This window comes from Microcebus murinus, chromosome 6, assembly GCF_040939455.1.
Source record: "Microcebus murinus isolate Inina chromosome 6, M.murinus_Inina_mat1.0, whole genome shotgun sequence".
NCBI lineage: Eukaryota > Metazoa > Chordata > Mammalia > Primates > Cheirogaleidae > Microcebus > Microcebus murinus.
The window spans coordinates 82,230,547-82,254,943 of record NC_134109.1 but is presented as its reverse complement, the minus strand read 5'-3'; the positions used below and the strand labels follow the sequence as shown (position 1 = coordinate 82,254,943).

The following is a 24,397-nucleotide window of genomic DNA, read 5'->3' as shown; positions in this document are numbered from 1 at the left end:
CCTTTGACTGTCATCAGCCTCCAAGCTCCCAGGGCATTGGGCATGTGGCATTAGTGGTGGTCAGAGAGCCAGCAAATTGCTAAAGGAAAAGCAGCTAACTCAGGGGCAGCTAACCCTGGGACAGCTAACCCTGGAACAGCTAACCCAGGGATTTGCACCCAGGTTTGGAGGCTGGTTCAGGGGCAAGTCAGACTATTAACTTGAGTCCTAGAAAGTGGATACTGGGGTGAATCTGAGATATGCTAGGCTGAAGGGGGCAATCATACTTGACCAGGTCTACAAAAGGAGTTGGACAGAGGCAGAAAACCATGTATCCAAGGAGGGTATAAAAGAGAAGGAGACAGTGTCAGAGATGTAGGGAAGGAAGGAAGGAAGGAAGGAAGGAAGGAAGGAAGGAAGGAAGGAAGGAAGGAAGGAAGGAAGGAGGGAGGGAGGGAGGGAGGGGAACTTGCCTACATGGAGCCTTGTTTAATCCTTATACTAATCCTGTCAGGCTGGCATTATGGATTCTATTTTACTGATGTAGAAACTGAGGCTCAGAGATTAAGTTACTTTTTCAAGTTTGCACTACTAATAAGTGGTAGACAGGATTGGACCAGCCTCCAGACCCTGAGTCTGTCTCTGGCTGCCTCCCTGCAGGGCTAGAGGTGGTCCTCACAGACTTCCAGAGCTCCAGGAACAACCTGCGGCACCACACGCAGGAGATCAGCGTTGACCGCCTTGTTGTTCGCCGGGGCCAGGCCTTCAGGATCACCCTGTACTTCCGTAACCGGGGCTTCCAGCCAGGCCTGGACAACATCATCTTCATGACTGAGACTGGTGAGGACCCCAGCTGGCTCACAGGGGCTGTGTGTGTGTGTGTGTGTGTGTGTGTGTGTGTGTTGAGGGGACTTTGGAGGGGCTAGGAGCTCACCACAGAGGGTCTCCACTCTACTTCCTTCCCAGGACCCCTGCCAGACCAGACCAAGGGGACTCAGGCCATGTTCAGCCTGACAGGCCGTGGTGGCCCCAGCTCCTGGATCGCCTCTCTAGAGACCAACGGGCCCACCTCCCTGGAGGTGAGCCTGTGTGCTTCTCCTACGGCGGCTGTGGGTCGGTACCTCCTGAAAATTCACATTGACCCCTTCCAGGGGTCTGTCACAGCCTACCAGCTCGGGGAGTTCATCCTGCTCTTCAATCCCTGGTGCCCAGGTAAGGCAGGGTGCTCATGAGGGGTCCCTCATCTCTATCAGTGCTGCCAGAGAAACAGTCTCGACGATTTCTAGACCTTGCTCCCTGTCCGCCACAACCCAAGCCCATGCACTCAGCATCCAGCCCCAACTACCCACAACCAGGGCAGGGAGACCTTGCTGTTTATTTAGCTATTTAGAATTTCTAATTTTTGAACCAAATCATCTTTACTTAAATAAGAAACTATTACAATCAAGTTTATCCACTGTTAACATCTACCTTTTTTTTTTTTTTTTTTTTTTTTGAGACAGCGTCTCACTTTGTTGCCCAGGCTAGAGTAAGTGCCATGGCATCAGCCTAGCTCACAGCAACCTCAAACTCCTGGGCTCAAGCAATCCTGCTGCCTCAGTCTCCAAAGTAGCTGGGACTACAGGCATGCACCACCATGCCCGGCTAATTTTTTCTCTATATATTAGTTGGCCGATTAATTTGTTTCTATTTATAGTAGAGACGATGTCTCACTCTTGCTCAGGCTGGTTTCAAACTCCTGACCTTAAGCAATCCGCCCGCCTCAGCCTCCCAGAGTGCTAGGATTACAGGCGTGAGCCACCACGTCTGGCCAACATCTACCTTTATCATGCATTTTTAAGTTAACTTGAGTTTTTCATTATAAAAGTAAAAAATGCACAACATCGAGTATTTGGGGAATAAAGTAAAAGGTAAAACCAAAAAAGAAAAAGAAGGCCGGGCGCGGTGGCTCACGCCTGTAATCCTAGCACTTTGGGAGGCCGAGGCGGGTGGATTGCTCAAGGTCAGGAGTTCGAAACCAGCCTGAGCGAGACCTCGTCTCTACCAAAAATAGAAAGAAATTAATTGACCAACTAAAAATATATATACAAAAAATTGGCCGGGCATGGTGGCGCATGCCTGTAGTCCCAGCTACTCGGGAGGCTGAGGCAGGAGGATTGCTTGAGCCCAGGAGTTTGAGGTTGCTGTGAGCGAGGCTGACGCCATGGCACTCACTCTAGCCTGGGCAACAAAGTGAGACTCTGTCTCAAAAAAAAAAAAAAAAAAAGAAAGAAAAAGAAAAGAAATGAAAGGTATAAGGCAAAAAGTAAAACCTCCCAATATCCAAGTTCCATTCTCTAGTGAACAAGAAATGTTAACATTTTCTCGTGAAGCCTTATCAAAGTGTTCTATGCTTAATCAAATATGTGTGCATGTGTGTGTATATGTGTGATTGTACAATGCATACCACAAACAGGATTATGTAATACATACTATTCTCCAACTTGCCTTTTCCATTAAAACAATTCACTTTGGACATGTTTTCCTATCGGAACATTCTTCTTAATGGTTACAATTATTCTACTGTTTGGATACACCAAATGTTTTTAACTAGTCCCCTATTTTTGGCTATCTTCATTTTTTTTCTTCTATAAACAAAGCCACAGTGAATATCCCACACTACCTGTCCCACAAGCCCTGTCCTCTAAATCTACTGGGGGGTGTGGGTAGATACATAGACAGACATAAGGACACGGTGTGGACAGAATGGAGCACAAACCAGAAGAGAGTCGGAAGGACAGAAGGAGTCAGGGATAGAGAATGGGTCTGGTGTGCTTTTCCCCAGAGGCCAGACTCAACCCACTTTTGCTCCTGACTTAGGGAATGATCTCCTTCCTGTCCCCACCTCCTTCTAAGTTCTCTCCCATTCTATCCCTCTCCCTGGTAAGGGGCCTGCTGGGTTGCATCAGGACCCAGAACTCTGGCTGGGTTCGAACACCTCTAACCACCTCCTACCTCCTTGTCCCTAAGTGGCTCAGAATTCTCAGTCACCAGCCAGGGGAAGAGGCCCAGCCACTGGATCAAGACAGGCCAGTTGTCTGTCTTCTCTCTGTCTCTGCTTTTCTCTCTCTCTTACTTATATACACATACTCCCCTCCTGGCCTCCAAGACCGTGGGTTTCAAATTGTAGTGAGGGCCTTCTGAGATGTGGGGAGGAAAGAGTTAACTGCAGGGCCTTCTCTCCTGGGCTTGTGCCAAACCCAGTCCTAGGGAGACCCAGTGCTGGGGCTGGGGATTGGTATGAAGGCAGGATCAGCTGCCCCATCACCGTGCCCAGTGGCACTGTGGGAGGGGGAGGATACTGGCTGGGAAGCCCACCCTGTAGCTCAGGCCACTGCTGGCCCTGGCTGTGAGGAGGATGTGTGTGGGCTCCACCCTGACCCTGCAGCTTCTCACCACTCTGGTCCAAACCCTCAATAAAACACATCTCAGCAAGGAGTCCTCCTCCTGCACCGTTGTCCTGTCAGGCTGTGTCTGAGGCTGCCTCTGAGGAGGTGAGGGAGGCCCCTCTCCCTCAGGGTCAGGCAGAGCTTCTAGACAGTTCCAGGACACTGCAAAGAGAACATCTGCCCCATGGCCTTTTGTTTGTGTGTTCTTAAATAGCTAATTTTTTATATCATAAAAACAGCATGTTCCTTTCAGAAAATCTAGAGAATACCAATAGGTGAAAAGGAAAAAAAAAATTACAATTAATGTCTTGGGATAAGTTTCAAAATTGTCTATTCATATACATATATATATATTTTTGTTTGTTTGTTTGTTTGTTTGTTTGTTTTGAGACAGAGTCTCGCTTTGTTGCCCAGGCTAGAGTGAGTGCCGTGGCGTCAGCCTAGCTCACAGCAACCTCAAACTCCTGGGCTCAAGCGATCCTCCTGCCTCAGCCTCCCAAGTAGCTGGGACTACAGGCATTCGCCACCATGCCCGGCTAATTTTTTGTATATATATTAGTTGGCCAATTAATTTCTTTCTATTTATAGTAGAGACAGGGTCTCGCTCTTGCTCAGGCTGGTTTCGAACTCCTGACCTCGAGCAATCCGCCCACCTCGGCCTCCCAGAGAGCTAGGATTACAGGCGTGAGCCACCGCGCCCGGCCTGTTTGTTTGTTTTTTGACACAGAGTCTCACTATGTTGCCCAGGCTAGAGTGAGTGCTGTGGCATCAGCCTAGCTCACAGCAACCTCAAACTCCTGGGCTCAACCAATCCTCCTGCCTCAGCCTCCCAAGTAGCTGGGACTACAGGCATGTGCCGCCATGCCTGGCTAATTTTTTCTCTATATATTAGTTGGCCAATTAATTTCTTTCTATTTATAGTAGAGACGGGGTCTCACTCTTGCTCAGGCTGGTTTTGAACTCCTGACCTTGAGCAATCCGCCCACCTCAGCCTCCCAGAGTGCTAGGATTACAGGCATGAGCCACCGCGCCCGGCCAATATACATATATATTTTTAACAAAGGTATTTCATGGTGTACACATTGTTTTGTAACCTATTTAAACTTCATATGTCACATGTGATTTCCATGTCCATATATACAATTATGCCACCTTATATTAATACTATGCAGAATTCTGTATTATCAACAGCACTCAAGGAACAGTTTAGTATCTACATCTTTGTGCATATCCTAATTACTTTCCTCAGATTAAATTTCTACAAAAGGAACACTGAGGTCAATGTCAAATCTTAAGTTCTTGTTTGCTCTTTTCCGACCAAGATTAGTACAGCAGAAAGAGCACAGAATAGGAAATTGCATGGGCTGTGCTCAAATTCCAACTCTGTTACTTAGGTGTGATTTGGGGAGTTAATCACTCTGAGCCTGTTTTCTCAGCCTTAACATGGGGCCAGGCTGTAAATCTGATAGGAAACCAAGAAATTCCACCAAAGGTACCTTTTTGTTATTCCACCTTATGTTCATATTGAACCTGTTGCTGGTGTTGGGGGCGTGGAATCCCCAAGGCCCACCCCGTCGTCCCCCTCTGGTGTCCCCAGGTGCCCTCTCCACAGCCCAGTTTCCATGGGACTGCCGGGATGGGAATGGGCAGGAGGGGCAAGATGACTTTTCTGCTGTGCGCCCTCCCACTTGATTCCTAGAGGACGCTGTCTACTTGGACAGTGAGCCCCAGCGGCAAGAGTATGTCATGAATGATTACGGCTTCATCTACCAAGGGAACAAGAACTGGATCCGCCCGTGCCCCTGGAACTACGGACAGGTGAGTCTCAGCCCCCTCGTGGCCACCCAGGCCCTGGACTGGTGGGGAGAGGGGAGTGGAATGCCTGCAAGATTCACCAGAACTGCGGACCAGCGCTAGCTAAGGGCTGCAGGGAGACATGTGATGTGAGCCCAGGTTGCTACAGGAGCAGCCTAGGAAGTGGGAAGGTGTGTCCTCTGCCAGTCATGTCTGATTTGAACAGGAGGATCTAAGGGGAGGGCAGCTAAAAGCACCCCGCCCAGCAGCTGTGGTGCCTGGTAGTTTTGTTTGTTTCTGGCGGGTCCCATTTTCCAGTCTCTCACTTCATCCTCACAACCCCTGGCAATGGGCCACAGCATCAGTTCGGTCACAATGAGGACAACCTGCCCCATGAACATCTCAGCCACAAGTGGGGCTGATGGGCAGCCATGTGTCTTCCTTGCCATAACTGCTGCCTTTGTATGCATTTGTTTGTTTCATGGTATATCTTTTTCATTATGAAAGTTAGCATGTAATTGCTTTTAAAACTTTGCAAAGAAATATCACAAAAATGGATACATGAAGGTGATCCTAAGCACTGTCACCAGCTTGGTGTAGGTTCCTCTGCATTTTGCTTTCTACATGTGTTCTAAAACATCATTTTATATGTAAAAATAGTGTCATATTAGCTGCAATGCTTGGCAGCTCCAGCCTTTCTAAAAGCTGGCCTCTCATTTAAAGTTCAGCCTGCAGCAGGTGCTCCAAGAAGCTCGGTGCCAGGCCAGGGAAGGGGGTTCTGTGGGCTGTGCCCCGGCGCCAGGAGCACTGTGAGAGGGAGAAGATCAGCCCTTGGCCACTCGGAAGAGTTGTCAGCTGGAAAACCCTGGGGGTCCCCCACGGAGCCTTATATCAGCTTGATGTGGTTCCTCTCCTGGACTTGCCCAAATAGAACTCCAACATCTGTGGCCTGCAGGCCCAGCCTGGGCTCAGGGTCGCTGTAGCCAAGATGAGGCATAGCAGCCTCAACTGGCCCCAAATCACATCCCCACCCCCTCACTCAGCATGGACAGGTTAGAGGTCCCAGAGAGCTCTTGGACGGGAGTTTGCTGTCATCTATGAGAAACAGAGTGAAGAGTTGCTGTTTTCTGAGCCCTGGGTCCCTCTGCTTCCATCTCTCTTCCTCATTAAAGGCCTATCGTATGCTGCTCGGTGCCAGGCAAGGTGCTAAGTGCTCGAGATAGGAAAATGAATAAAACACTGTCCCTGATCCCACAGTGTAGTGGGGACGCAGACACACAAACAGATCGCTTACCATGCAGTAGGGTATGTAGAGACTGAGAGACGGGTGCAGAGTGTTCTGGGAGCAGGAGGAAGAGCTCCCGGTTGGACCTGGGAGTATCAGAGAGGCTTCCTCGGAGGGGAGATACTTGAACTGAGTTAGCCAAGTGAAGGGAAGTAGGGAAAACATACCAGACAGAGGGAAGACATGACCAAAGACACAAAGGGGAGAAATGGGTTGGCCTGCTGCAGGAGTCATAAGGAATTTGGTGTTGCTGGAGAAAAAACATGTTGGTGGTTGGGGGGGATTATCGAGAGATGAGGCTGGAGAGATGGGGATCCAGATCTGAAAGGGAGGATGGATCTTTAATTTTCTACGCCACAGGGAAATTTGAACATTTTAAAGCAAGAAAGCGAAATGGTCAGACTGTCCCCAGGGGAGGATGGGTCAGAGAAGCCTCCTAATTCTGCTTACTGCGCAGCGTTTCAGGGGAATAAATGCAGTCATTTACACTCGTTCAATACAAATGTATGGGGTCCCTGCTGTGCGCTGGGTGTGGTGCCAGGTCTGAGGTTTAGCCTTGTGAAGACTGCTGGATTGAGATAGAACGTCACTCAGGCAGGAAAGATGGACCTTGACCACAGCACATAACTGAGTCTAACAAGTAGAGGGGACGTACTCAGGGCTATGGAGCTAAACCAGGCTCAGGGCTGCAGAAGGCCTCAGAGGGCATGGCAGTCACACCCCCTCGGAAGGACCAGGAGGAGCCCGCCTGCCTCGGGTGGGAAGTTTAACGTGCCATTAGTCAGTCTAGAGCCCCGATGAATTGCAGGTGCCATGCAGGTTGGTGCCATCACCTCAGCAGTAGCTGCCAATGACAGGGTAGGTCAGCAGGTGAGTGAAGCAATGTGGTTCTAGCGAGAACATTCCAGGGGCTCCAGGAGTGTGGAGATTGAGGGCAGAAAGGGAGAAACAGCCTTTTCAGCCAGTCAAACTCACTGGAAGCAAGACAAAACCCGGCAGTAGCAACAGTCATGCCAAAATGAAGGGGGAGGGATTTGAAGGGCAGGGCACACACACCAGGTGAGTTGCGACCCCAGAGCTTTAAGCCTCCACCCCTGAATGGGAGGCAGGCCACGGCTGTTGTATTTGACAGTTGCCTTCCAAATGGGTTTGTGTTCCACAAATACACTCCCTCAGAGAGCTGGGTGGGGTGGGTCGTGTATATTTTGGGCACTCCCACGTGCCAAGCTTCCCCAGTCTGCATCTCCCCCTGCAGTTTGAAGACAACATCATAGACATCTGCCTGACGCTGCTGGACAAGAGCCTGCACTTCCAGATTGACCCGGCCACAGACTGCGCCCTGCGGGGAAGCCCCGTCTACGTCAGCAGAGTGGTGTGCGCCATGGTGAGGTCCCTGGGGTGCCCAGGGAGGGAGGAAGCTGTGTGGGGAGCCCTGCCCACCCACAGTCACCTGCTGCAATGGGGGAAGGAGGAGGTGAGAGAGGGGAGCCCGTGGCAAAGCCATTTTGGATGAGACTGATGCCAGAATGTAAGTAACAAGTTCTCTCAATTGAGCTCTGAAATCACTGAGTTCTGGCTACCACCTCTGTTAATTCCAAACTGCATGTTTTGGGAAAGGCTGAGTGTAGTTCCAGTTTGGGAAATGGTCTTTTTCTAAATATCCTTTGTTCTGAGTATTTTTTAAAGCTCTCAGAGCCAGGATCCAGCTTTGCAGGGGATGGGAGGATATAGTCCTCCAACAAGTCAGAATAGCTGGCCCCCACCTCCAGCCCTTCCCTAGCAGGTCTGGAAGTCCCCAGTAAAATGAGGTCAAAGGTCTCCTCTGTGCATCAGGCCATGAGCCTTCCAAGGCAGTCCCCACATCACATCTTACTGAAGAAATGGATGTTTCTAACACTTCCCCACATGGGTGCTCTTCAGATCAACAGCAATGATGACAGCGGGGTGCTCAATGGAAACTGGAGTGAGAGTTACATGGACGGCATCAACCCTGCGGAGTGGACGGGCAGCGTGGCCATCCTGAAGCAGTGGCATGCCACTGGCTGCCAGCCCGTGCGCTACGGGCAGTGCTGGGTCTTTGCCGCCGTCATGTGCACAGGTAGGAGGTGGAAAGGGCCCCAAGGAAAGACCAACAGTGTAGCAGCGCATGTAAAAGCCCTCTGGACTTTTCCTGTCCCAGTCTCACACAGTGCCCACCCAGGCACATTTGGAAGGAGGCCCTTTCCCTCCAAAATGCCTCATCACAGACCTCAGGCTTCACTCATTTGGGCTTATTTCAGACCATGATTCTGAAGTGATAATCACATTTCCCAGGACACCTGGTGCCCTTCTGAGCTTGGACAACCTAACATTCCTAAGAGCCTCGCTGGGAATTGTCCATGTCCAAGATAGACATGAGACCAGAGGCTGAGTAATTGGAAAACTTGCGAACTGACTAGTACCCTTTCTGAGTACAGGCTTCATGAAGATATGCACGTGGAAGGGAAATGTGCGTCTGGGCTGTGGTACGGGCCATGGGGCCAGAGCAAGATGGCAGTCAAGTAAAATGACCTTGAACTTGGAGTTGTCACAAGGTCAGAGGACCCGGCCACCTGACTCAGGCCAGGGAATTAGGCATGCCCCTGGTCCTCACCCTCACCTGCCCCCATGCCCAGCCTGGCTCTCAGTCTCTTTCTTGGCATGCATGTCCTGACTACAGTCACAATCAGGAAGTTATTAATCGTGTCAGCTGCAAATGAGGCCAAGTAAGGCCTTCGCTCACATGACTCTGTAGTTGAATCCAAGGAGGCCAGATCTGCCCATAACTTGGTGTTTATTGAGGGCTCAGGCCTTCTGCATAGCAATTCCCTGTTTGACAAAGCTTGATGCAGTCTGTGTGCTGGGCCCCTCTCTGGGTTCTTGCAAGAATATGACAGCCCTGGAGGAAGCTCGGAGAGCCCCAGGCTGCTGAATAGACGGTGTCAGCCCTCAGTCCAAGCGCACAAGGAGGCTTCCGTCGACCACACTGGTTGATGATGACGAGGAGTAAGTCCAGAGCTTACTCCACTGCACTGCAGGGCCCAATCATGCGTTGGATGCTTTGAATGCCCAGTGATAAGAAATAGGGAAATCAGCAGCTTTGAAACCCAGAGTCATAGAGATCTGGGTGAGGTGGGAGGTCTGAGTCATTCTGGAAGCAGGCACAAGACTGCAGGCAGAGAATGGATCTTGTAACAAGATAGGGAATTTTCCAGTGTGTGGAAAAGCCTAGTGTCTAATGGGCTTGGCGTGTGTGCAGAGGGAGTGAGCGGGTTTGGGTGTGGGTGTCTGGAACTGGGCGATGAGAGAAGTGGAGTCAGTGAATGGAGATTACGCGAGAGCAGACCAATTAAAATGTTTATGAGAATCATGTCCCTTTGGTGACCTGGAAAACAAAGGGAGGGGCAGAGTGTGTCAAACGTGGCCCTGTCCAACTCCAGCTCAGTCAGCACCAGCCTTCCCTCAAAGGGCCACCCTGTCATATATTAATAAATATAGCAGCTTGAAAAGCTCGTTCATTCCTCCAACAATCCTTACTGAGTCCTTATTCTGTGCCAGGCACTGTGTTCCAAGTACTCTTAGATACAGAGATGGGTAAGACCTAGCTGCTATCCTCCACCAAAGTTGAAGTTCAGGATTCAGTCAAACTCCCTAACTCAATATAGCTGCCAAAGCATGTTTTTTAAACAAATATTATTATTATTTCACAGCCAAAATAGCTAATGTTTATTGGGGACTATGCTAAAAACCTTGACAGCCTAGAGTAGTGGCGAAGCCTATGGCCTCTGGGGTCAGACTGGTTGGGGTTAAATATAAGCACTACCATCAGCTAGTGGAGTAACCTTGGGCAGGTCACTTAACTTGAGCCTCAGTTTCCTCATACGTATGATGGGGAAAGTAATGAGGCCTACCTCATAAGGTTATTAAAAAGATTGAGTGAGTTCATACATGGAGAGTGCTTGAACTAGTGCCTGGCTATAGTGAGTATTCAGCAAGTATCAGGTAGGATTGTCTACTTTGAGCCCCTAACTGACCTTAGGAGGGAGGGTCTATCATTATCTCCATTTTACAGATGAGGAAATCGAGTTGCAGAGCCAGTCTCACTCTCAACTCTGGCTAACTCTGCAGGCTATGCTCTAACCACTATGCCATACCACCTCATGAACATTGCTAGCAGATGCCATTTATCCAGCACCCACTAAGCGCTTCAGGAATGCACTGGGCACTTTCACCATTTCTAATCCTCACAACCACCTGCACAGTAGATGTCATTACAGCCATTCTACAGATGAGAAAACTGAGGTTTAAAGTGACCAAGTGACTCTTGTCTGACTTAGAAGTGCATTCTCCTTTCTGCAGCCCTGCCTCCCAGTGTTGCCTTTTAAAATGTCAATATATTAACTTAAACTTTCCATAGGAAAATCATCAAAGATGTGTGCAGCAAAGATACAATTATAATTTTTTGCATAGGCTATTTTCTTGGCATTCATTTAGTTGGTGGTTACTTGGAAATTTCAGAGAAATCCCTGGCACTCAGGGCCAGCTACCCCAAAGCTCCAGGTCATTGGGCTCTTCCTGCTCTGGCTGTCTACTCCTTGACAAAGTTGGGACCCTCAGCCCAACTTGGCTGAGGTCTGGGAAGTAGCCAGGATGCTTTGCACTATAGCAGGGGAACAGAGGGGACAGTGATGTTCTTTTGCCTGAAAATTCTCCCCAAAAGGCCAGGTGTGAAAAAAGCCACATAGTGTGTGATTTCACACATATGAAATGCCCAGAACAGGCAAATTCACAGAGACAGAAAGTTATAGTGGTTGCTCAGGACTGGAGGGAGAGGATAAATGAGGAGTGACTGCTAATGAATATAAGGTTTCTTTTTGAGGTGGTGAAAACGTTCTGGAATTAGATAGTGGGAATTGTTATACAACCAGTGAATACATGACAAACCACTGAACTGTACACTTTACAAGGGTGAATTTTACAGCATGTGAATTATATCTCTCAAGAAAGTTGTTTAAGAAAAACCCAGCCATCCTGGGACCATGCCTGGTCTGTTCTTGCTCGTACCTGCATGGGGTTGGAGGTTGAGATGGGGACAGCAATGACTTGGGCCGAGGGGGTTGGAAGACACTAATGTGTGACTATGAGCAGGTCTTTTGGCATCATCCCCTCCTCTGTAAAACAGGGTCCTAAGTCCCAGGAGCAGCTGTGGGAAGGTGAGATGGAAAACAGCGTGGGGAGCTGAAGGGCTGCATGGTTGGGACTGGGCCCCCTCTTCAACCAAAGCAATCCCACTTGTGTGCCTTTTATACATTGAATCCCCACTTATGATTGACTTGCATATAGGGTCCTCTGCTTACAACTTCTTTGAAAATTTCTGAGATAGATTTTTATTAAGATTTCTTTTCTATTCTTTTTCTGGCTAACTTTTAAAGTTTTTGTAGAGATAGAGTCTCACTATGTTGCTCAGGCTGGTCTCAAACTCCTGGCCTCAAGTGATCTTCCCACCTTGGCCTCTCTAAGTGCTGGGATTATAGGCATGAGCCACCACACCTGGCCTAAGACTTTTTTTCATAACTCAGTTGTGTAGTGGCCTCTATAAAGTAGCTCAACTTCATTTCAATACGCTAACTCTTGTTTTCATTGTTTTCACTGAGCCTTTAGTCTCAAAGAAGAAACTCAGCCAAGACCATGGTGTGGTATTTTGCCCCAACCTTTCTTTAGATCCCAGTCTGAACTCTCTTTTGAGCAATGCCCTGGCTTAAATACAAATCTACCATTATTTTCCATTGATTTATGAGATATCAAGATTGCATGGAATGTTCCCTCATAGGGCTGTTGATTAATACATGACAAGTATTTACAAAGATGTCTGGCACACAGTTACTTTTACCTAAATGTTAGCTATTGTAATTAGTCTGATACTGTTTTCCTTTCCTCCTCTTGGGCTCCAGAGGTTTGGCTGGGTCTCGTTTAAAAGTTGTTCCTAGCTATTCCCCAAACTTCAGTTCCCCATCTGGTCTACCACTTTTTTCCTTCTATTTTCTTTCTTTCTTCCTTGGAATGGTTTAGGGTTAAATTAATCATATTCCTCATTTCATGGCACTTATCATAATTGATCTGTGTCAGGCCCCTCTTTTAAAAAAATTAATTAACTTATCAATTTCTCCCTTTATCTGACCTAGAATTTCATCTTCATGCCTGTGCAGATACGTCACTCAGTCAAAACTTGGAGGGACCTCTCTGCGGATCTCTGAAATACTCTGCTCAGCTTTCTCCCCTCCATACAACTCTACCCTGCAAATTGTAGGCACTTTAGCTTCCCTGAATTATGATTTCATCTCCTCAACCTCCTCAATAAGACTGCTCAGCTCTGCTTGGGGTTCTCTTTCCCGTGCTGTGGCCTGGGAGCTGCCTCTAGGAAGTGCCTCAGTTGGAATCTGTCCAATATTTTTCTTGTGATTGGACTAGAATTATGTGTTTTGGAGAGGAAGACCACAAAGGTGGAGTGCCATTCTCATCACATCATATCACAGGTACACACTATCAACATGGTTATCACTGCTGAAGTTGACCTGGATACCTGGCTGGGGTAGCTGGGCCTTTGCCGGCACGGACTGGCAGGGGTGAGGCTATAGCTTTTGTCTGTACAATTAGCTTGTCCAAACCAGAATCTAATTTGGGACCAAGCATTGCACCTGGTTGCAATGTCCTTTCTGTCTCTTTCAATCTAGAAGAGACCCTTTGTTCAACACGTGACTTTGCTGAAGACACTGAGACAGTTGTCCTGAGCAACTCTACCTTTTGGAGTTATCTGAGGCCTTCGTTGTATTCTTGGTCTTCTTGTGCCACTGTTCCTTGTATTTTGTAATTGAAAGTTAGAAGCAAAGCCTTGGAATATGCAAATTAAACATTTTGGCTAGAGGCTGCCCCTCTTAAAGCAGCCTTCTGATTGTTCATCACCACGGAAGCAGCTGGAGTTATCTTTTCTGTCAGTCCAGATGACTGACTGCTGTGAGCATGGAGGGAGTAGATCTAGGAGTGCTCAGTGTGAAGGGGCCTCGTTTGCCCCAGGTAACCTTCACAGGTCTCCCACAGAGCCTCAGAGCAGGTCTCTCGATCCTATGCAAACTGCCCAGTATCATTCTCAGGACTGTCATCTTTGTCATTAGACAAAGTAAATGCAATGACTTTGACTCTAGGAGCTGGAGCTGTGACCAATATTCCTCGGTATAAGCCATGCAGGTGTGGCAGCAAAGCTGAGGGAATCAACTTCAGCAAACTGAACTCTAACTTTCCACTGATTTTTCTTATCAAATTGGAGCCATGTTTCGACACAAGAGGAAAAGGAACTTCACAGCCAGTCCTGAAACATATTTGGTGTTTTAATACATCAGGACAGTATCACCACCAGTCAGAAGTGAAGTTGTACTCCTGAGGGCAGGCATGTCTCTTTTTTTTATTCTCTGCATCTAACCTACTGCCTCCTCCATTGCAAGGGCTCAACACTTAACAGAATGAGTGCTGAACGGCTGAACGAAGTATCGTATTTATTAATACTCAGAATGTGGTGTAATAGATCTTAGGAACTCTGTAGCCCTTTTCCAACTCTGACATCTTGTCTGCCTTTGCTCAATCATCACAGCCTGAGTGTGCATGCATGTACACAAACACACATGCCCTATGTGGGTTTCTCTTTTCTGAGGGACTCAGATCTCATAAAATTATCAATGGCAGATCACCTAAATTTCATATCAACCTGTGAGTTATCAGGACTGATAATCTGGTAGAAACCTTGTTTACAGGTTAAAGATACCTTACTTCAACAGGAATGTAATAAGCACTGACTCTGAGCCCAGCACTGTACAAGGAATGAAGAAATGTAAGAAAAGTACCTGATATGAGCCCAACTCTAGGGGGATTTGTAACTTGGCAGACAAGATAAGACAGATATGTTAAATTACAGAGAGCTTAATACACTGCTAAAATGTGTGGTACAGGCGATTGGGATTATGTGAGAGCAAGAGAAGGGATTAGAGTGCAGGGAGTAGCCAGGGAAAACTTCAGAGAGGAAGGAGCACTGACACTGAGGTGTGGCTGGGGTGTCCGATGACATGGCAGGGGTGTGGCCTTGTAGTTAAAAGCACGGGAAGGTTTGAGAACAGAGAAATGTGGGTTTAAATCCTGCCGCGGTTTTCCTCTTTCTTCCACATGACCTCACCTCTCTAAACTTCGGGTGTCTCATCCTTAAACTTGGGATAATCATAGTGTTATGGAAAGAATTAAGGGAGCTAGTGGCTGTGCAGTGCTAGGCACCTACAGTGATGATGACATCCTTGCCTAGAAAGGAAGATTGGGGAGACGGAGAGACAAGTTCAGTTGGGGATGCGTTTAGTGACAGCGAGGTCTCTAGACGGCTTCAGGATTCAAATCCAGTAGTCCTGGGCACAGACCTGAGAGACAAAGCCACAGACGGGCTGAGCTCTTTGTGGGAGGACAAGCAGGACACAGAAATCAAAGCCCCTGGAAACATGTATGTGCCTGACATTGGCTCACGGATCTGAGCCATTAGCTCCCTTGGTGTGACATTGAAAGAAATCATTCCTGCCCTCTGTAGCTTCATTCTGTTCCACTGTGACAATCTGCCTCCAACCCAAGTCCTCTCACAAGCCACAATGAGAAAGGAGTGAGAACGGAGCAGTGCAAATCCATCACCATTCACAGCTTATGCTCTAAAGACAGTTGAGCTTGGTACCCAAAGCATAGCACACAGCCATCATGACAGCGCTGTGCTGAAGTCAGAAATCACCAGAATAGGCAAAAGATTCACGAGACATGGTTCATTCATCCATCCAGCAGAGACAGACCAAGTATCTGCAAAATGGGTCTTGCCCTGTATTGTTAGTGACTGTGTAACAATAAAGATGAGTAATGCTCAATCCCTGCCCTCAGGAAGACGGACTCACAAACAAATCAGCACAAGTCTTATACGCTGGTCTAACAGAGAACTTCAAAGTGCTTTGACAGCAATGACTTGTGTTACGGTGGAATAATGCTCCTTGAGCCGTGCTTAGCAGGAGTTGACACCACTATTGACCCTTCTAGTGGCCATTCACAAATTCACCTGCCAGGCTTCTCCCTGCTCTCTCTCCCTGCCCACCCCTTCTTGGCACATCATCTTGTTACCATAAGTGTCGCCCACCCTCCTGACTGCACTTCTAGTTGAAAGATGCCCACGCAATGCTACTCTTTCGCCTCACTCCTGTTTCAGGTTCCTTCAGTGGCAACTTTTCAACCTTCAGCCTCCCCTCTGAGCTGTCCTTTATCACCTCCGCCTACAACCCACACATCAGCTCTGCCCACTGGCTGCCCTACTTGTCTGGCCCTGTTCAGACCTGCCACTCACGGGACAGCTCAGGCTGTCCTCTGGGCTTCTCTCCTCCCTTTCCCTGGCCACATCCAGAGTGTGTCTCCACCCTGGAGACTTTGTGCCTAAGCAGTATAAGAAGGAGCCTAAACTAAAATCTATAAACAATTAAATGTTTAAACTAAAAATTATACTCATTTATTTCTAAATGACAGTAATATGTGTGAAGAACCCTTAGAAAGGTCTGTATTTTTTTACTTAGTCATTTTACCTCTTAGAATCTATTCCAGGCAGGGGGAAATATTGATCTACAAAGACGTTTATCACAACACTATTTACAACAGGGGAAAAACTGGAAACCAATTAAGTGTCTAAAAATAACCACCACTAAAAATCTTTCTTCGGGAAAATATTTGATAACATGGGAAAATGCTTGTGACGGAAAATTAGGTGAAAATACTAGAATGTCAAACTCTGTTCATACTACTGGGAGGTGGACTCAGTATTGACTACAGGCTTAGCAGTGAAACCGGACTTAAATGACAGCTGTGCCCCCCACTAGCTGGGTGCCCTCTGTCGAGGTAGCAAACTTAACTCAGCCTCTGATTCTTCATTTTCAAACTGGGGACAATAATAACAGCTACCACATAAAGTTGTCGTGAAGATAATGTATGTGAAATATTTAGCACTATGCCTGGCTGGTAGACACTATTGTTAGTATTATTACACCGAATGGCCCATCGCTTCTGGACTAGAGGGGACAGGGATCCACAGGGTATTTGGTAGGGGGGTGGGCTGGGGGACATTCCTGTATTTAAAAGAGCACAGAATGGGGCAAATATGGCAGAGGATAAAGAAAAGAAGTTGGCTGGCAAATGGAATGTATGCCCCTCAGACATAAAGGCAACACTCTACCTTCTTTCAGGAATTTCCTCTACTAGGCAGAGAGTCTCACTTTCCTACGTTTTTGTGACATGGTTTCCTTTCCTTCCTTGGCTTGATCTGTGATGCTCTCCTTGAGGAGCTTCCAAGATATTAATAATATACCCAGGGAAAACAGGAAATCCAAGCCACAGAACTCTTTGCCCAAGAATCTGATGGTCTCCACCAATAACCCTAACCACAGACAGGAATAGAATTCAGCATTGTCAAAGGAGAGGCATTTCTGTCCCACCCTGCTGGCATGAGCAGGAAAACCCATGACGTGCTAGACTTTCTGTTGGCTCTAGCAGTGCTTGTCTGAGCAGCCAGCATGCTAACCTTTGTACGGAATCTCTCCCATCCTAACCTTTGTACAGAATCTCTCTCATCCTAACCTTTGTACGGAATCGCTCTTCCTCTCTCAGGAAGTGGGAAAGGAGGTTGGAAATGTCACCAACCCAGTGCCCCAGACAGCTCCTGCCTGGTCCTGCAGATGCCAAATAAATGATTCCCCTAGGTCCAGGGCTCTCGGTCCAGGAATCCACAGGGTTCCTGGACCCACAGCTCACACGTGGCTTTCCTGCCCTCTCTGCAGTGATGAGGTGCCTGGGGATCCCCACCCGTGTGATCACCAACTTTGACTCTGGCCATGACACAGACGGAAACCTGATTATAGATGAGTATTATGACAACACAGGCAGGATTTTGAAGAATAAGAAGAAGGATACCATCTGGTGAGAAACCACCTCTCAGTCCATTTCCAGGGCTGCAAATCAGGGCCAAGCCTGTAGTAGGAAGGGGGCAGGGCTATGTCCAGGAGGCTGCTGCTCTACTGTTCTCCGCTCCATCCCTCTTGCCCGTCTTCAGCTGGGAGACAGCTGAACAAAGCCACTTGGCAATTTAGAACTCTCACATTGGCCAGGCACGGTGGCTCAGGCCTGTAATCCTAGCTCTCTGGGAGGCCGAGGCGGGAGGATGGATCAACGTCAGGAGTTCGAAACCGGCCTGAGCAAGAGCGAGACCCCCGTCTCTACTAAAAATAGAAAGGCATTAATTGGCCAACTAAATATATATATATATAACCCTCACACCTTAAGAGCTCTCTGCCCTGGGTTGGGGTTTTCCTCTTTGTCCCCTCCCTGACCCAATACTCAGCCTGTAGTCCTGCCACGGGAGGGCCTATGTCTGGACACAAAGACCGTGAATGCCTGCTGCGAGTCAGCAACACACACAGAAAAGAACCAGGGCGACCATTTCGTGAGAGAGAGTGAAGGATTTTTAACTTTGGTGGGCTCCAGAAGCCTTCACTTACCGTTCACACACCGAGTCAGCCGAGGGAAGCTCTTTCCTGGGAGGCGAATGGAGGCCTCCAGGAGGAAGCGCTGTCACCACGGATGGTGAAATCCCAGGGGGTTTCAAGCCCTGCGGGTGCCGAGTCTGTCCCCCTGTTCACTCACTGTCCGTCCCCTGCCCCTCTCCGGAAAGAGCAGGCGGTACGACCTCTCCCTCAGCTCCCTCTGACACTGCCGTTCCTGGCTTCCCCCTCAGGAATTTCCACGTCTGGAACGAGTGCTGGATGGCCCGAAAGGACCTGCCTCCCGGGTACGGAGGCTGGCAGGTGCTGGACGCCACCCCTCAGGAGACGAGCAATGGTGAGGCTCTCCTCAAGGCAGGCCGCACCCCTCCGCAGAAAGGGCCCCTGCCCCCCGCCCGGCTGCAGCAGACGGCCCAAGGAGCCTCCCCGTTTCCTCTTCAGGCCTCTACTGCTGCGGCCCCGCCTCTGTGAGAGCCATCAAAGAAGGCGAAGTGGACCTGGACTACGACACGGGCTTCGCCTTCTCTATGGTGAACGCCGACTGCGTGTCCTGGCTCGTCGATGGAGGGAAGGAGCAGAAGCTTCACCGGGACACGAGCTCGGTGGGCCATTTCATCAGCACGAAGAGCATCCAGAGTGACGAGCGGGACGACATCACGGAGAACTACAAGTACAGGGAAGGTAGGACTGAGCCAGGCCCTGCTCGGGGGCCACGTCTGTGGCGCCTTCCCCGACCCCAGGGAACCAGACGGCAGATGTGGGCAGGACCCAGGTCCCCTGTCTTGTCAGGTGTTCAGGGTTAAGGCCCCGGTTGGGGTGTCCTCACTGCCTCACGCCCGTCACCGCGCCACGGCCCGCAGGCCAGCGAGCTCCCTCCGCAAGACATTCATTCATGTTGACGGTGGAGCCGTTCACACGCTTCACCCCAACAGAATGTGGATTCTTCGCTCCTGCTTCCCCCCAAAACCAGCCGTTCACTGTAGATGGCAGGGGATTTAGTAAACTGTCTCCTATTAGTTAATTTAATTGATTGTATTTAACTCATTGTTTAATTAATTGTGTTTCACTGAGTGTGTGGAAGACAGGCCAGACCACAGCGGGCCCCCAGGCGATGTTCACTCCCACTGCTCCCCGGTGGGCAGGTTTCTGTCTCCTCCCACCCAGCCTGACAGGATCAGGGGTGGAGACCACAGATGCACTTAACCTATTCACATCTCTCTGGGCCCACTCTCAATGAAGCAAATGTCTCAGGATCTTCTTCTGCCTGGAACTGGGCTTAGAACAACCCCCAGAGCAAGGAGATAAAAGTGTCCTCTGTCTCAGGAGGTTGCCACAAATGCCCTGAGGGGAGGAGCCAGTCCCTGGGGACAAAGGTAGCCTCTGAAATTATTAGGGATGTGGGGCAGAGTATTTCTGCACGTCCTGCCCACAGGGATCCCTGAGCAGGGAGGCCTGGACCACTCTGGGAACTCTGCTTGCCTGAATAAATTTATTTATTTTTACTGTGTTTCTCAGTGCCTCCATTTCTAGGAATTAGTCTGTACCTGACAAATCATCTGGTTCTGGAAGAAGAAATCTTACCATCCCCTGCTGTCTTTAAGATGTTTGTTCCTCTGCGTTTGTGGGCCCTTGTCTTCCCCTTGAGGATGTCAGGGTAGAGGGGATGGCCATGAGCACAGGTTTTAGAGTCGCGCGCATTTGGTTTCCACCTAGACTCTGCTCCTTGCCAGTTGTGTGACCTGGGCAAGGGACATGTCCTCTCTGAGCCACCTTTTCCGCATCTGTATATGGAATAATAGTAACAACAGCACATCTCTCTCATGGTTGATATGAGGATGAAAGGTGTGAGGTGCTCAGCAGAGCCTGACTTTTAGGAGCACTTGATGAACAGGAGGGAGTGCTTGTTATTGGAAATGAAAGTTCCAAGCTGTCGATGGAGATGCTGAGGGTGGGGTGTTCAGGCTTCCCCTGGGTCAGCCTGGCTCACAGCTGAACTTGTGCTCTGCCCTCAGGTACCCCTCAGGAGAGGCAGGCCTTTCTGAAGGCTCTACAGAAGGTGGAGGCCAGAAGGTCCCAAGGCTCCCTGCGAGCAGGCTCGAGACCTTTCAGGCCCACACCGAGGAGCCAGGAGGACCCTCGGAGTTCCCTTCGACCCAGTGATGTTGTCCAGGTCTCTCTGAAATTCCAGCTGCTCGGCCGGCCCAACATGGGCCAGGACATAAGATTTGTCCTGTTGGCCCTCAACGTGTCGTCCCAGTCCAAGGACCTCAAAGTGAACCTGAGTGCCCAGTCTCTGCTGCACGATGGCAGCCCTCTGCCCCCATTCTGGCAGGACACGGCATTCATCACACTCTCTCCTCAAGAAGGTAAAGGTTCTGGGTGTGGACATGCCATGAACTGTGTACACAGAGTCGGTTAGGTCTGTGGTCCCCAACCCCCAGGCTGTGGACTGGTACCAGTCTGCACAGCAGGACGTGAGCACCAGTGAGTGAACGCAGCTTCGTCTGTATTTGCAGCCACTCCCCCGTTGCTCACATCACTACCTGAGCTCCGCCTCCTGTCAGATCAGCAGCAGCATTAGATTCTCATAGGAGCACGAACCCTACTGTAAACTGCACATGCAACAGATCTAGGTTGCAGGCTCCTTATGAGAATCTAATGCCTGATGATCTGAGGTGGAGCTGAGGTGGTGATGCTAGCACTGGGGAGCGGCTGCAGATACAGATTATCCTTAGCAGAGAGGTTCAACTGCACAATAAATGTAATGTGCTTGAATCATCCTAAAACCATCCCCCCCCACCCCCTATCTGTGGAAAAATTGTCTTCCATGAAACCTGTCCCTGGTGCCAAAAAGGTTGGGGACCACTAGGTTAGGTCAGTGCTGGTGGGGTCAAGCCAGCCACAGGGTTCTGGGGGAGACCCCAGACACAGTTCTTCCTACTGTCCCCTTCAGCACAGATTCCTCCCTCCCTCTCTCTGTCCCTCTCCCTTCCTCATCCGCTCCCTTCTCCTCCTCCTGCTGCTGCCCCTCCCCCCTTTACTACTCCAAGGAAAGTAGCCAGTTTAGTGGGAAAAGCCTGAATTTGGAGTCATTTAGACCTTGGCTGGAGTGTCAACTCACCCATTTACAGCAGAATGGCCTTGAGCAAGCCATTTTTTCTCTTTTAACCTCACTTTCTTCATCTGAAAAGCTAGTACCTACTTCACCAGGACTCTGTACATGCTGGCTTCCTCTTCTATATGAAGGAGTCACCAGATCCAACCCAGGACCAGCTGATGTCCTCAGCTACTCTCACCTTATCCTGTGTTCTCTCCCTAGCGAAGACCTACCCCTGCACCATCCCCTATTCCCAGTATAGCCAGTACCTGTCCACGGACAAGCTGATCCGCATCAGTGCTCTGGGTGAAGAGATGAGCTGCCCTGAGAAAATCCTGGCAAACAAGATCATCACCTTATCTTATCCAAGCATCACCATAAATGTAGGCAAAAGTCCTGCAAAAGGCCTGTGGGGCTCCTTGGATCTGGCTGGGAGGGAGTAGAGCCCTCTGAGAGGGCAGACTGGGCCTGTTCAAGAGCATCCCTCCCTTTCCTTTGGTGCCCCAGGAGGGGGAGGTTTATCTGAGAGGTCTTTATCCTCTTGTACCACTAGAGGCTTTATGGATGGTTCCTTGAGCAGGTGCCAAGAGAAACCCTCCTGCTGGGGGCCTTCCCCAGGGTAGACATAAGGAACAGGAGCCCAGATGGGAGAGTCTGGGATGGGGGAATAGCCCTGCTTGCAGGTCAGCTCAGGCTTGATTTGTCTTTTTCTGGTTGTGCATCCAGGGACAAGCCCCTGGACAAGCCTTTGCTTCTTGAACCGTCAAAACAGAGGTTTAGACTAGATGGCCTTTGAAGACCCCTCCTGCTCTGACATTCTGTTGTCTTTTGAGTGGGAAGACAAAGGGCTCCCTTCCTTCCAGTGCTGTCTCCCCAAGGCCTACAAGCCTCTTAGGCCCTGCCAGCTGAGCCCAAGGAGACCCCTGGTGGGGAAACTCCAAGATTTGGTTAGAACTTGAGCTTATATAGCATCTTAGCAAAGGAGCAACAAATTTTTAGAGAAGTAACAATAGAAAGGAAAAGGACCTTGCATCTCTAAGGGAAGCAAATTGTGGGAATTTGTGGCAGCAAATACATGGGAAACTCATGGTAGATAAAGGCTAATTAGTAAAGTTTGCTGTGTAGATTCCTCTGGAGCCATCTCCAGGTCGACAAAGGTCTAAAGTTGTCTCCGTGGCTAAATTCTGTCCTTCCTGGTAGAAAGGGGAGGGGAAACACCTTTGTAAATTTATGTCCTGCTTTTAGGCAAATAGGGGTAGACCAGAGAGCTTTTATTATATATCTGCTTTGTCTCAGTTGTCTTCAGCTCAAAATGATCCTTATGCCAAAGTGGCATATTTTGGGGTGGCCTATCCTTCCATGCTACAGGACAGTGCCCTCCGTAAATGTTTGGTAAGTTGGGGAATGAGGACTAATTCTCTACTCCTCCCCTGGCTCCGGGTCTCTGTCTAGGTTCTAGGACCTGCCATTGTGAACGAGCCACTCTCCATAGAGGTGATATTCTCAAACCCCCTCTCAGAGCAGGTTGCAGACTGTGTGCTGACCGTGGAAGGAAGTGGCCTCTTCAAGAAACAGCAGAGAGTCCTGTAAGTGCGGGGAGTGCCCAGCCTTCTCACCCACGTCACCCTGGGATTAGCGCTCTCCGCCTTTTTGGACATGGGCTCCTAGGCCAGGTCCCATACCAGGGAAGGGAAAGTGGAAGCACTCCCTTCCACTCAGGAAACTGAGTGGAGAAGGACTTTGGGGTTATCATAATGCCTACAGTTATTGGACATTCTCCATTCTCTGTTGCAGCATTGGAGTCCTCAAACCTCAACACAGAGCCAGAGTCACTCTGAAGACTGTCCCCTTCAAGAGTGGCCCAAGGCAGATCCAAGCTAATTTGAGAAGTGACAAGTTCAAGGACATCAAGGGTTACAGGAACGTCTATGTAGACTTTGGATTATAAATTCTGGGACAGTGGATTTTAAGCTTCAGGAAAAGGAGCAAGTTCAAATGCAAGCTATGCCATTCTCCACCACAACGGAGGCTTCCCAGGGCTCTGGCATGAGCACCGGGGCGGATGCCCACAGTGGATAGTTTCCCGGGGAATTTGCACAGCTCCCCAGGACTCTGTTCAGGTCCCAGGGATTCCATGGTGTCCATCCAGAAGTATGATTTGGCACGGAGGTCAGAGGATACTGGTTGGACCTGGCCATGACTTACTACCCCCAGATATCAAGGAAAGAAGACTAGCTGAGTAGCCCCCTGTCGTTTTGTTGTTGCAATAGCTTATTCTCTAGTACCAATAAACTTCAGTCCTTGCTCTCATCTCCTTTGACCTGTGTGATCATCACTTTCCCTACAGCAGCTCCCACTTGGTCCCTGGATGCTGAGTGTACTATTGTTTCAATGCCTGAACCTATTCAAGAAACATTTATTGAGTGCCTAATATATGCCAGGTACTGTTCCAAGTATAGGAGGACAAGGCAGGAAATAAAGCACGGTTCCTGCCCTCATGGCACTTACATTCCAGTGGGGCCAAGGGAGACAGACAATAGGCATGTCAACAAATGAGTAAGGTACTTACAAGTCATGATCCAGTTAGGCAAACAAAAACCTCTTAGGTATTTCTACATACTACATATCATCTGTGTGTTTTGGCAAAAAACCTGGGAGATATTTCACTCTTGGAGTTCCTTTGAATCCTTTCCTATGTCACATCTAAGAGGTCCCTCAGTCCTAATGGGACCAGCCTCTTCACTCAAAGCCCACCAGTTCTTTGTGGGCCTGGATGGCCTTGGATTGGCTGCGGTTCAGGAGACAAAGCCAGTGGAATAATGCAAGGAAGTAGATTTTTGGTGGGGATTTTGTAGATTTTGCTGGGTCCCACTAAACACAAAGCAGCTCCAATCATTATCTCCTCTTGGATACACCTGCTTTCTGAGAGCAGGCATGGGCTATGTGACCGAGACAGCTGTCCTATTAAATGCACACACAATAAATAAGGACACTAAAGAATTCCATTATATTTAAACAAAAGAGTAAGTGTAGTTAATCAGAGGGAAAGGAGGGGGTGTGGTAGGAATTGCATAGTGGATAAATAGTCCTGTTAGAGAGTGACCAGGAGCTGGTGGCAGGAAGCTGGAAGTAACCTACAATTATTTCATCCTATAATTATTGTCTGACAATCATCAGACATAGTTTAAGGAAAATG

At 49.0% G+C, this 24,397-nt stretch overlaps 1 protein-coding gene across 1 annotated transcript in view; it reads left to right on the top strand.

Moving 5' to 3' along the window:
• The window catches only part of TGM5 (transglutaminase 5), a 28,840-nt gene extending 5,330 nt beyond the window's left edge, over positions 1-23,510 (top strand). The window contains exons 2-13 of the mRNA XM_020285982.2: positions 640-819; positions 946-1,191; positions 5,107-5,225; positions 7,742-7,870; positions 8,407-8,584; positions 17,385-17,523; positions 18,338-18,441; positions 18,546-18,785; positions 20,117-20,470; positions 21,424-21,584; positions 22,654-22,787; positions 22,996-23,510. Of these exons, the coding sequence (XP_020141571.1) occupies positions 640-819; positions 946-1,191; positions 5,107-5,225; positions 7,742-7,870; positions 8,407-8,584; positions 17,385-17,523; positions 18,338-18,441; positions 18,546-18,785; positions 20,117-20,470; positions 21,424-21,584; positions 22,654-22,787; positions 22,996-23,149 (2,138 nt within the window). The 3' untranslated portion in view covers positions 23,150-23,510. The remainder of the gene's footprint in view (positions 1-639; positions 820-945; positions 1,192-5,106; positions 5,226-7,741; positions 7,871-8,406; positions 8,585-17,384; positions 17,524-18,337; positions 18,442-18,545; positions 18,786-20,116; positions 20,471-21,423; positions 21,585-22,653; positions 22,788-22,995) is intronic.
• Positions 23,511-24,397: the final 887 nt, after the last annotated feature.